The sequence below is a fragment of the Mustela lutreola genome, chromosome 3 (assembly GCF_030435805.1).
Source record: "Mustela lutreola isolate mMusLut2 chromosome 3, mMusLut2.pri, whole genome shotgun sequence".
Taxonomy (NCBI): domain Eukaryota; kingdom Metazoa; phylum Chordata; class Mammalia; order Carnivora; family Mustelidae; genus Mustela; species Mustela lutreola.
The window spans coordinates 115,880,293-115,892,784 of NC_081292.1; the positions used below are offsets into that span (position 1 = coordinate 115,880,293).

Here is a 12,492-nt window from a genome sequence, read left to right on the forward strand (position 1 = left end):
ACTGGATTCCCTGCCTACAGGCTTACTCCTTCCAGTCATTCTCCACATAGCTACAGTTCTTTTCCCAACACACAAATCCAATCATTTTACTCTATTTCACTATACCTAACTGCTCATAACCCTTAGGATAAATTATAAACTATGAAATGTGACCTTTTAAGATAGGGTTCCTGCTCTCTGTGATCTCTAGCCTAGTCCCAGAATTCCTCCCTGACACTTCATGCCTTAGCTATGATGACCTACTTTTGATACACTAAATACGCCATTTCTGGTTAATCTTTTTGAGTGTGCAAAAAGTATTCATCTGTCTTGACAAATACTCCATCAACACCATGCCCTCCCCTTTTCACCCCTCTCCACTCTAGTTGGCTAAATCTTCCTTGTTCATTCCTTGGAATGTCTTTCCTGAGCTTCCAAGACTAGGCTAAGTGTCTTCTCCCAAGTACTCCTACAACATCCTATTTTTAATTTAAATACTAACTATACTGTGTTGTATTTGAACATTTATTTTACTGTCCTCTCCAATGGACCACAACCACAAGTTCCTTGAGAGGGAAACACTATACCTTGTTCACCATGCCTTCCTATCACCAAGCATGATCCTTGCTAAACAAAAGGCACTCAATAAATATCTCTTGAATAAGTCAAGAAGATACATAACCAAAGAAAGGATGTCTCAAGGCTACTATGCAACAACATAGTAGCCAATTTATTAACTGTGGTATTTCAAAAGCCCATTTATAAATTGGTTTGGGAGTACTCTGAAACACATTTTCTCATAGAAACAATATTACATTCAGTCTATAACTAGCTACTTCCTCCAGAGTCTATTTCATCTATAATGTAGATAAATTATATAATCTATAGTTACAATAGAACCTGACTATGGGATATTATCACTAATGTTTCTGGGGGAAATGTATTAAGAATTCCAACTTGGAATGAAGTTGGAATCATGAACTAATGATTTCTTGCTGCAGCCCAGAAATAGAAATATACAGTTCCAGCTTACATAGGTGGTTGAAAACAGAGGTTCTATTAGGAAGGGAATGAAAAATGACTAAAATAGGAATTGGGGTAGCAAGAATTGGTCTTCTGCTGTCATTAATCTTTGGGCTCATGTTCCAATTTCGAGACATACAACATTTCATTTCCTTTCTTTTCTTTCAAGGATCCTAGGAATTTGGTGCCAAATTTGTTGATGATTGACATTTCTCTGACATCCAACTAGGGTTTCTCATCACCGACAAGAAATTATCTAAAAGGCTCTCATAATATACTCTTTATCCTTAAGCAAGCTTCTGTACTCAATAAGTATTAAGTACTATGAAAGCTAAGTTAAGCAAGCAAGCAAACAAACAAAACCCCAGCTATTAAATCTAGGAAAAACAACAGTTGTCAAATAAAAGAAATGTAATTATAGCTCAACTGTGAAATGTTTAACAAAGTCATTATATTGTAAACAATGAGCACTGATCAAACCAAAAATTTTAACATGGGAAAATGGAGCAGGGAGAAATGTATTGCAAATATTTTCTTCCAATCTGTATTTTACATTTTCATTTTCAAAACAATGTGTTGTGTATACGATACCTTTTAAAAAACACCATAAGTTTTAACATTTTCAGTCCCATTTTTTCCCTTTAAAGTGTTTTTTTCATCCTATCTAAAAAAATGTCTACCCAAAGGTTGGTAATATTTTTGTTTATGTATACTATTAAAAGTTTTGAAAATTAGCCAGTGCCTGGATGGCTCAGTTAGTAGAACATGTGACTCTTGATCTTAAGGTCTTAAGTTAGAGCTCCATGTTGGGCATATAGTTTACTTTAAAAAAAGAAATAGAAAAAAATCTTTAAAAAATAGTTTTATGGATCAGTTTTTAAAAAAGGTTTTATTTACTCCTTTATTTGAAGAAGAGAGAGACAGAGAAAGAAGGAGCATGAGTGGGGGAAAAGGCAGAGGGAGAGGGTGAAGCAGGCTCCCCACTGAGTAGGGAACCTGATGCAGGGCTCGATCCCAGGAGCTGGGATCATGACATGGGTTGAAGGCAGACATTTAACTTTCTGAGCCAACCAGACACCCTATATAAATCAGTTTTTACATTTAAGTATATAACCCACTTCAAGTTAACTTTTACGAATGGGGCAAAATAATGGTCCGAGACCTTCCCTCCTCCTCCCACGGCTATCCAGATTGTCCAAATATTATTCTTTGAAAAGACTATGATTTCCCCATTGAGTTATCTCATCCCCTTCCCTAACATCAATTGATAGGTCTATTTCTGGACTCTCTTCTCTGGTTCACTAATCTAAATGGCTATCCTAATGCCAATATCACAAAGTCTTAATTACTGTAACTTTATAGGAAGTACTTATATCATGCAGTGTGAATCTTTCAACTTTGTTCAAGATTAATTTGGCTGTAAGTCCTTCGTGCTGCTTCATGAATTTTACTGTCAGCTTGTTAGTTAATTTCTACCAAAGGCCACAGATTTTGATTAGCATTGCATTGAAAATTTACAAACACATGGCACCTTAACAACACTAAATCTTCCAATTCATTAACATAATCTATCTTGTCATTTATTTAAGTTTGCTTTATATTCTCTAGATGACGTTTTGTAGTTTTTGGTGCATACACTTTGTTGAATTTATCCCAAAGAAGGTCATGTTTATTGATGTTATTGTAAATTGTATTTTTTAAATTTCAACTTTCAATTTTTTATTGCTAGTATATAAAACTACAAATGATTTTTGTATATTGAATATGAATCCTGAGACCTTGATAAATTCACTTAATTCTAGTGGCTTGAAGTGTTCCTGGATTTTCCATGTGGACAATCATGTTGTCTCTAAATACAGACAACTGTACTTATTCCTCTTCAATCTGTGTACATCTTATTTGTTTTTCTAGCCTTATTACACAGTTATAAGAACAATATTGAACCATATAGTGTTGAATAGAAGCAGTGAGAACAGACTCTTGTATTGTTCCTGATTTTAAGGGAACAGCCTTCCATCTTTGAGCACAGAGTATGATGTTAATTAAGTTTTTCATAAATGCCTTTTATTTGGATGATAAAGTCCCTTTCTATTCCTAGTATGCTGAGAGGTTTTATCATAAATGAATGTGGCAAGGAAACTGTTTGAGCTCTGAGGTTGAGGATAAGGGAGTACGCTACTGGCTGAGAATAGGTGGATTGGACTGCTGGCTTGATTCTCTAACCAAGTGAGAGGCTAGAATGGGCTCCACAAGTGTCTGGATTCTCTGGTTAGGCTGACTAGACGATCAGGTTTGGTTCAGTAACAGATGGGGTTATGAATTAATTTCCTTGCCCTACAAGGCAGAAGGATGGGACTCGAAGTCTCATTGGGGACCCAAATCAGGCAAGAGTATATACTAGTCAGGTGAGGCCATCGGTTTTACTGTGGAGATGAGGAAAGCCATAGGCTGACTTCTGTGATCGAATGCGACTGTAAGCAGAGTTGTTGGATGGGCTGTGCAGATACTGTATGTTCTTGTAAGGTTTCCTGGTCCCGTAGGCTGGAGGCTATATTCTATAATGGGTGGGGCTACAAATTAGTTTCCCTGCCTGAGTGCAATGGAGAAGCAGCTATAATGGTAGTAAAGCTCTTTGTTGTCTTAAACTCAAATTGACCCATGCCCCAAATTCGCTGGCTGAACAGGTCCCTGGCTATGCCCTGCAAACTGTCAATTCTGCTTTCCCTACCCTCGGCTAGGGTGCTTCAGGGCTACATAGCTTCCAGGTGTTCTCGGCAGTCCTTGTGGTCAGATGAGGCCCGGAATTAGAGTGGGTAGGGGTAGTTAAGTCTCACCCTTGCCTCATTTGGAAGGAGTGGGGCTGTTCTGGGCAACTCTCAATTTCCCAGACAGTTTCTCTGGGAGGGTTTGGGAACTACTGTGAGCCTGAGATGTGAATTAAGACCCCTGCCTGTGTTTAGCACAGGAAACTTTATGCCTAGAACTGGCTTTGCTCTGGGGACAATCAGCTTGGCTCATTTGCCTTTTGGCTTGAGAACTGCTGTGCTGCATTGCTTCCAGATGTTTTCACCAGTTCTTCTGGTCAAATGTAGCCAGAACACTTCCTCTACAGCAAATGGGACTATGACTCACTTCCTTGCCTGGGCATGGGGAAACTGAGCTATGGGGCTGGCAAAAACCCTCATATGAGACTCTGAATCAAGCAGATCTGCACCCTGCCAAGCTTCCGGGTCAGAGTATGCTACCAATGTGGTTCTGTACTCGAGAAAAGTAACCCCATGACAATAATTTGGGTGCTGCAGGTGCAAACTTGGTCTGCCAAGAGTTAAGTGCTGGTTATAGCAAGAGCCTTTACGCTTTCTGTCACTGTCAGTTTCCCAGTGGTTGAGCCTCACAAACTCTCCTGCAATCCCCATGGGTAAAGATCAGAGTAGTGGCTCTGGCAAAGCAACCCACAATCCCGGGTGATGGGGAGGGGTGGGATGGGATGGTGGTGCTGGTGTTTCCCCATCGATTTTCTTTTCCTGCTGGAAGAGCCAGAGGCTCAGGGTGGGATCTCCCTGAGGACATGGCAATGAGGTCAACATGTAGCCACTACTCTTATCCTAGTAATGTAGTCTGTCTTGGTCTTTAGGATACAGGGACATGTCTCAATTTCACCCCTGTGTTCTAGGATTCTCCTAGGAGTACCTTCTTCCTGAAGAGTCGTTAGTTATTGTTTTTATGAGGGGAACCAAAGTCAGGAACAATCTATGCTGTCATCTGAGAGATCTATAAATTTCCTATAATCATGGTAATAATCTACATTATCTGATATTACAGTTCTACTTCAGCTTTCATTTGATTATTGTTTGCATGCTTTATCTTTGTTCATCCATTTACTTTCAACTTTCAGCCTTCATACTTAAAAAGAACTTTTTGCAGATATCATGATTTATGCAATATGATAACTTCCTACCATCTACTTGGTGGGTTTAGATCATTTATGTTTAATGTAATTATTGATTGAACTAGCTTAAAACTTAATATCTTGTTGTCTTCTGATTGACCCATCTGTTCTTTGTTCCTTTCCTTTCTATTCTGCATTCTTCTGGATTAATGTAGAATGTTTTCTGCTTTGGGTTACTATATTGAGTCCCCTATATGTACATTTTAAAACTTTTTATTGTGAAATACTTTTAGATATACCAGAGGTTGCAAAAATAATAGAGTTCATGCATAACCTTAACATAGCTTCCCTAATGATAATTTCCTATATAATATTGTGATCAGGAAAGTGACATTTGTATAATAATATTTTCTACCACTAAAATTCCATTGTTTTGAAAATGTTATAAATATGGTGTCATGATATATGAAAACTTTTTGAGACTGGCTTCTTTCAATCAGAATGCCTTTAGATTCTTCTAATTTGGGGCGCCTGGGGGGCTCAGTGGGTTAGGCCGCTGCCTTCGGCTCAGGTCGTAGTCTCAGGGTCCTGGGATTGAGTCCCGCATCGGGCTCTCTGCTCAGCGGGGAGCCTGCTTCCCTCTCTCTCTCTCTCTGCCTGCCTCTCTGTCTACTTGTAATCTCTCTCTGTCAAATAAGTGAATAAAATCTTAAAAAAAAAAAGATTCTTCCAATTTACTGGGTTTATAAATAGTTCATTCCTTTTAATTTAGTATTCTATTGTATGCATATACTACAATTTAAGAACATATGGGTTATATCCCAGTTTTTGGCTATTATAAATAAATTTCCATAAAGGAGTCTGTGTAAACCCAAGTTTTCATTTCTCTAGGATAAATATCCAGGACATTTAGATTTTTTATGATTACATTTTATCTTCTCTATTGGCTTATAAGCTGATTGAAATAATTTTTTTATTCTGTTATTTTTTTAATTTCTAGCATTTCCATTTTACTGTCTTTAAAATACCCATATTTTTTCTGAAATTCCCACCTTTTCATGCATATTGTTTATCTTTGTTACCAGATCACATAACATTATTCATAGCTTCCTAAAAGCCCTTGTCTAATAGTTCTACAGTCTAGGTCACTAATCAATTTGGTTTTATTGATTGCTTTATCTTTTGAGAATATATTAGTTTCTTAAAGTTGCTTTTTTGTTTATTTCATAATTTCTATTATGTGCTAGAAATTATGTGTAGAAGAACAGGACAGTCTGAAATAATTGGTATTTATACACTTAGGTATTTTGTGGAGGGGATCAGGGTGATAGTGTGGATAGGAGAGAATCTAGTCATTACTGAGTTTTATTTAGGTTCCCTTGTATTTAAACTCTCTTTTTGTTACATTTACTCTTAGTACACTAAAAACTTTGGACTCCCCCAGCAAGAGGATGCTTCTACCTTGTGATAATGTATGTCATGCGTTCTTCTACTGCATTCTCAGCTTCCAGTAGTTCCTATATGCCTGCACTATACACAGGTGTTTCTCTCCCCCAAAGGTAGGCATAACTGGGTGATTTCTCAGTGCTAAGTTCTTGGTAGGGGGCAGGGGACATCTTTGGTCTCTACAGCCAATTCAATGTAAGGCAGTCTCCTTGATCCAGCTGAGACTTAAAGGTGGCACTTTTGGGGAGTTTCTCTCTCTTTCCCTGACACCACACTATGTCTATGGACAGTACTGGGCAGGACCAAAAGAATGTGAGAAGACATTTGCAAATGTCTTATCAGATAAAGGGCTTATATCCAAAATCTCTAAAGAACTTATCAAACTCACCCAAAGAACAAATAATCCAATCAAGAAACTGGCAGAAGATATAAAAAGGCATTTCTGCAAAGAAGACATCCAAATGGCCAATAGACAAATGAAAAAGTGCCCCACATCACTCAGCATCAGGGAAATACAAATCAAAACCACAATGAGATACCACCTCACACCAGTCAGATTGGCTAAAATTAACACGTCAGGAAAAGAAAGATGTTAGCGAGGATGTGCAGAAAGGGGAACCCTCCTACACTGTTGGTGGGAATGCAAGCTGGTGCAGCCACTCTGGAAAACAGTATGGAGGTTCTTCAAAAAGTGGAAACAGAGCTACCCTATAATCCAGCAATGCCCTACCAGGAATTTACACCAAACATACAAATGTAGTGATCTGAAGGGGCACCTGCACTCCAGTGTTCATAGCAGCAAGGTCCACAATAGCCAAACTATGGAAAGATCACAGATGTCCATCGACAGATGAATGGATAAAGAAGATGTGGTATATGTATACAACAGAATACTACTCAGCCAGTAAAAAAAAAAAAAAAAAAGAAATCTTGCCATTTGTAATGACGTGAATGTAACTAGAGGATATTATTCTAAGTGAAATAATTCAACCAGAAAAAATCAATTATCATATGCTCTCACTCATATGTAGAATTTAAGAAATAAAACAGAGGATCATAGGGGAAGGTAGGAGAAAATAAAACAAGATGAAATCAGAGAGGAAGACAAACCATAAGAGACTCTTAATCATAGGAAATAAACTGAGGGTTGCTGGAGAGGAGGGTGGTGAGGTGATGGGGTAACTGAGCGATGGACATTAAGAAGGGCATTTGATGTAATGAGTACTGGGTATTATATAAGACTGATGAATCAGTGAACTCTACCTCTGAAACTAATAATACAGTATATGTTAATTAATTGAATTTAAATAGAAAAAAATAGTTATAAGTACATAAAAATACATGAAAAAACTAGAGTAAATCTAGCAAAATGTATTCAATGAAATTAGGAAACAAAACTGGGAGAAATGAGAGAAGATATTCTTTCCATGGATCAGGAAATTCAGTACTATTAAGAAGTCAATTCTTGGGGCGCCTGGGTGGCTCAGTGGGTTAAAGCCTCTGCCTTCAGCGTGGGTCATGATCCCAGGGTCCTGGGATAGAGCCCCACATCAGGCGCTCTGCTCAGCAGGGAGCCTGCTTCCTCCTCTCTCTGACTGCCTCTGTGCCTACTTGTAATCTCTGTCAAATAAATAAAATCTTAAAAAAAAAAAAAAAGAAGTCAATTCTTCCAAATGAATTTATAGATTCAATGCAATTCCAATCAAAAGTTTGCACACTTAATAAGCTAATTCTAAACAATGTATGGAAAAGCAAAGGACTTAAAACAGACAAAATAATTTTGAATAAAGTAGGAGTGAACATCATGTGATTTCAAGCTTTATTAGAAAGGTAGTTTAAAGAGATGCTTTAGTGTTGTCAGATGAGATGTATAGGTCAATGAAACAGACAAGAGTTCGGAAACAGATCAACACATATATAACCAAATGATTTTTTTTATGAAGGTGTTAAGGTGAGTCAACGAGAGAAAAATGGTTTCCATAATGAGTATCAAATGAAAATTGAAAATCCATAAGCAAACAAAAAATATCAAAACCCACTGGAACCAAAACAAAATAACTAAATCTCTATCTTTAACTTTGTACCACATTAAAAAAAATTAACTCAAAATAGTTCTAGACTTACTTATATAACCCAAAGATATAGCACTTTTAGAAGAAAACACAGAGAAGATCTTTGTGAACTTGGAATAAGCAAAAATTAATTAGGACTGAAATTGCAGAGAACATGAAAGAGAAAATAATAAACTGGACTGTTTCAAAGTTTAACTTCTGTTCTTTTAAAGACAATTTCAAGAAAATAAAGTGGAATATACAGACTTGGAAGCAATATTTGGAAAGACCTATATGTTAGAGTACTTGCTTCTAAAATATATAAAGAGCTCTGGGCACTCAAGTGCCTTGACCTGTTGAGCCTTTCACTCTTGATTTCAGCTCAGGTCATGATCTCAGAGTCATGGGATCGAGCTTCCTGTTGGGCTCCATATTCAGTGGGGAGTCTGCTTGAGATTCTCTCTCCTACTCCCTCTCTCACCAACTCCCACTCTCTTTCTTGCTAAAATAAATAAATAAATCTTTTTAAAAAAGAACTCTTATAATGCAATATAAATATGGGCTTGCTATGCACAGACTATATGATATATAACAAATATATGATGTCTATTATAGATAAAAACACATGAAAATATGCTATCACTAGACATTAGAAGAAGGCAAATTAAAACGACAATGAAATACCAGTAAATACTGTGAAAAATTGCTAAAACTAACAAGACTGTCAATACCAAGTGCTGACAAAGATGCAGAACCACTGGGACACTCATGTTGCTACTAGGAATGGACAATGATAACTTGAAAAACAATTTGGCAGCTTTTTATAAAATTTAACCTGTTTCTTCCATATGACCCAACATTCCCACTCCCAGTTATTTACTCAAAGGAAATGAAAATCTGTCCATACAAAGACCTGTACATGAATGATTCCTATAGTTACTCATAATGGCCCAAACTGGTAAGATCCCATTACCATTAACTGGTGGAGGGGAAAAAAATTGTTATATATCCAAACACCGAAACATTATTCAGAAATAAAAATGAAGAAACTAACGACATATGCAAAACATGGATCAATATTCAAAAGCTTTATGCTTTAAGCACAAGGCTATATACTCTGTGATTCCATTTTTGGAACTTTCGGGAAAATGCAGAACTACAGTTGTAAAAATTAGATCTGTGACTGCTGAGGTGTAGAAGGCAGGGTGTGAGGGAGATAACTGCAAAGGTGCATCAGGGAAGTTTTGGGCAAATGGAAATATTCTTTATCTTGATTGTACTGGTGATTTACCCTATGTATTTGTCAAGCCTCATTAGGCTATGTATTTTAAAAGGACAAGTTTCACTGAATGTGAATTACACCTCAACATACTTCACTTAAAAAAATTATCTTATATAAAAAATTTCAGAATTGGAAAAGAGTAACACTCATTAGCATGTCTAAGTTCTATCACGCTAGTAAAAACAAGAACGTGTGATGAATCTACTTTATATGCACACTGAGATTTAAAAACTCTAACACCTCTAATTTGCACTTTTAGATAGAATATGAGCACATCTATCTCTGTAGGGAACTAGAATCACAATACCAATTAAAAATGATTGACTTAAATAAAAACATTATTTGTAGCAATTATGTATCAAAAACCACAGAAAAATCTGATGACAAAGATGAATACACGTATGTCCTTTAAATGAGAACATGTAAAGCCTATTATATTCCCTCAACAAAGTGTACCCATATGTTGGAAAAGACCAATATATGGACAGATATAATGGTGTCCATTATAACACTGTTTACTTTGAATATGCCTGAATTTTCCATATCAGATTTAAAAAATTAAATGGATGAGGCACCTCGGTGGCTCAGTGGGTTAAAGGCTCTGCCTTCGGCTCAGGTCTTGATCCTGGGGTCCTGGGATCGAGCCCCGCATTGGGTTCTCTCCTCGGAAGGGAGCCTGCTTTACCCTCTCTCTCTGCCTGCATCTCTGCCTACTTGTGATCTCTGTCAAATAAATAAATAAAAAGTCTTACAAAAAATTAAATGGCAAAGACACGTTACAGTATGCAAATAAGCTGCTTAAATAAAAGCATTAAAATACATTAAATAATTTTTATCAAGAGAAACACATGTCTCAGCAATAAGTACCTTGGCAATAGCAGTTTGTTTAAACATGCGAGTAATCAACCCCATGACAGTCTCAGTAGCACCTGAATTTGGAGCTCTCATTAATTTTTCCCACTCTTCAAAGCTGGCATTCAATTCCTATGTGGGAGAAAATAACAATGCTTAGAAATATGGCATAAAGGACAGAAGAACAGGGGCCCTGGGTGGATCAGTCCATTAAACATCTGACTCTTGATTTCGGCTCAGGTCATGATCTCAGGGTTATGAGATCCAGCTCCAACTTGGGGGTCGGCACTCAGCAGGAAGTCTGCTTGGGATTCTTTCCCCCTCCTTTTCCCTTCCCCTCTGATCCTTCCCCACTTTGTGCTCTTTCTCTCAACTAACTAACTAAATAAAATCTTAAAAAAAAAGAACAATTATTGCAATAATGAATTTTGTCCTTTTTTTTTCTTTGTAAAGATATGAGAACAAATTCCCAAAGATATCAATGTATTCACTTAAAAACATCAATATGGAGAAAGGTGAGTCACATGTTCACACCAAAGGCAGAAACCAATGAAAAGCTGTGGGTGAAAGCCAAGCTCTTTGCTAACATAAATCAAGCAATTAGAGTTTTTCTTAAGGTAAAACATTTTGAAAAGTAAAAATAAAAGTTTATATACATAAAAAAGGAAACAGTGAAAATGTATATGGTAGCAAAGTATTTTCATAACAAGATACGCTTTCATTTAAATATGCATGGAGCACTAGGTGTTATACACAAACAATGAACCATGAAACACTACATCAAAAACTAATGATGTGGGGTGCCTGGGTGGCTCAGTGGGTTAAAGCCTCTGCCTTCGGCTCAGGTCATGATCCCAGAGTCCTGGGATCGAGCCCCACATCAGGCTCTCTGCTCGGCAGAGAGCCTGCTTCCTCCTCTCTCTCTGCCTGCGTCTCTGCCTACTTGTGATCTCTGTCTGTCAAATAAATAAATAAACAAAATATTTAAAACAAACAAACAAACAAACAAAAACTAATGATGTACTGTATGGTGACTAACGACATAATAAAAACATTATAAGGTTAAAAAAAAAGAAAGAAAATCGGGGTGCCTGGGTAGCTCAGTGGGTTAAATTCTCTGCCTTTGGCTTGAGTCATGATCCTGGGGTCCTGGGATCACCCTGCATTGGGCTCCCTGCTGAGCCTGCTTCCTCCTCTCTTTCTCTCTGCCTGCCTGCTTGTAGTCTCTGTCTGTCAAATAAATAAATAATATCTTTAAAATAAACAAACAAATAAATAAATAAATAAGCATGAGGAATATCAGCTAAATAAAAATGTAATGTAATCATACACTGACTCTTTCACTTTTCTTCCTAATGCTAGAATGGTGGATAAAGAAAATCAGATTATTCCTATTTTATCGGTAACATATTGCTCAATGGTTATAAAATGTCTACCTTAAACGTTCAAGATAAAACTATGCAATAATAAATAGTCTTTGTCAAGTCCTGTCCAGATTTAAAGAAATTTCAGAGAATATATAAGCATGTGCATGCTAAAAGTAAATGTAGATAAGGATTAGGTAAAATACAATTTGACTTTCTAATATATAGACCTTCACATCTTTCAATATGATTAGAGTTTTCCGATCTTCAAGAAGAAAGCTATATCCAAGTTATTCTAGAAGACAGCTCATATTTGAAAAAAAAAAATCCTAGAGCAAGAAACATAACTTTGCTTCCTAATTATTGAGCTTTACACCCTATAGGTACTTAGAATTCTTAATACTAAATCTTCATTGCAGTTGAAGTATTTTTATTTTATATTGAGCAGAAGTATTTTTTTTAAATCAATAGGATACTGAATCTTTTCACATTATTTGATGACTTAAAGTTAAATTTTTCATGTTCTCTTCTTGAAATGAAGTTCATATGTTCTATTAATTAACCCCATTTTAAGAAAACAGACTTTTCCTTCTATGAAATACGAAT

General features: G+C 36.6%; 1 protein-coding gene across 3 annotated transcripts in view; it reads right to left on the reverse strand.

The window, feature by feature from the left end:
- Positions 1-12,492, reverse strand: part of ZRANB3 (zinc finger RANBP2-type containing 3) — a 320,871-nt gene that overhangs the window by 75,357 nt on the left and 233,022 nt on the right. For all 3 annotated transcript variants that reach the window (XM_059166728.1, XM_059166729.1, XM_059166730.1), the window contains one exon: positions 10,538-10,654. In XM_059166728.1, the coding sequence (XP_059022711.1) occupies positions 10,538-10,654 (117 nt within the window). The remainder of the gene's footprint in view (positions 1-10,537; positions 10,655-12,492) is intronic.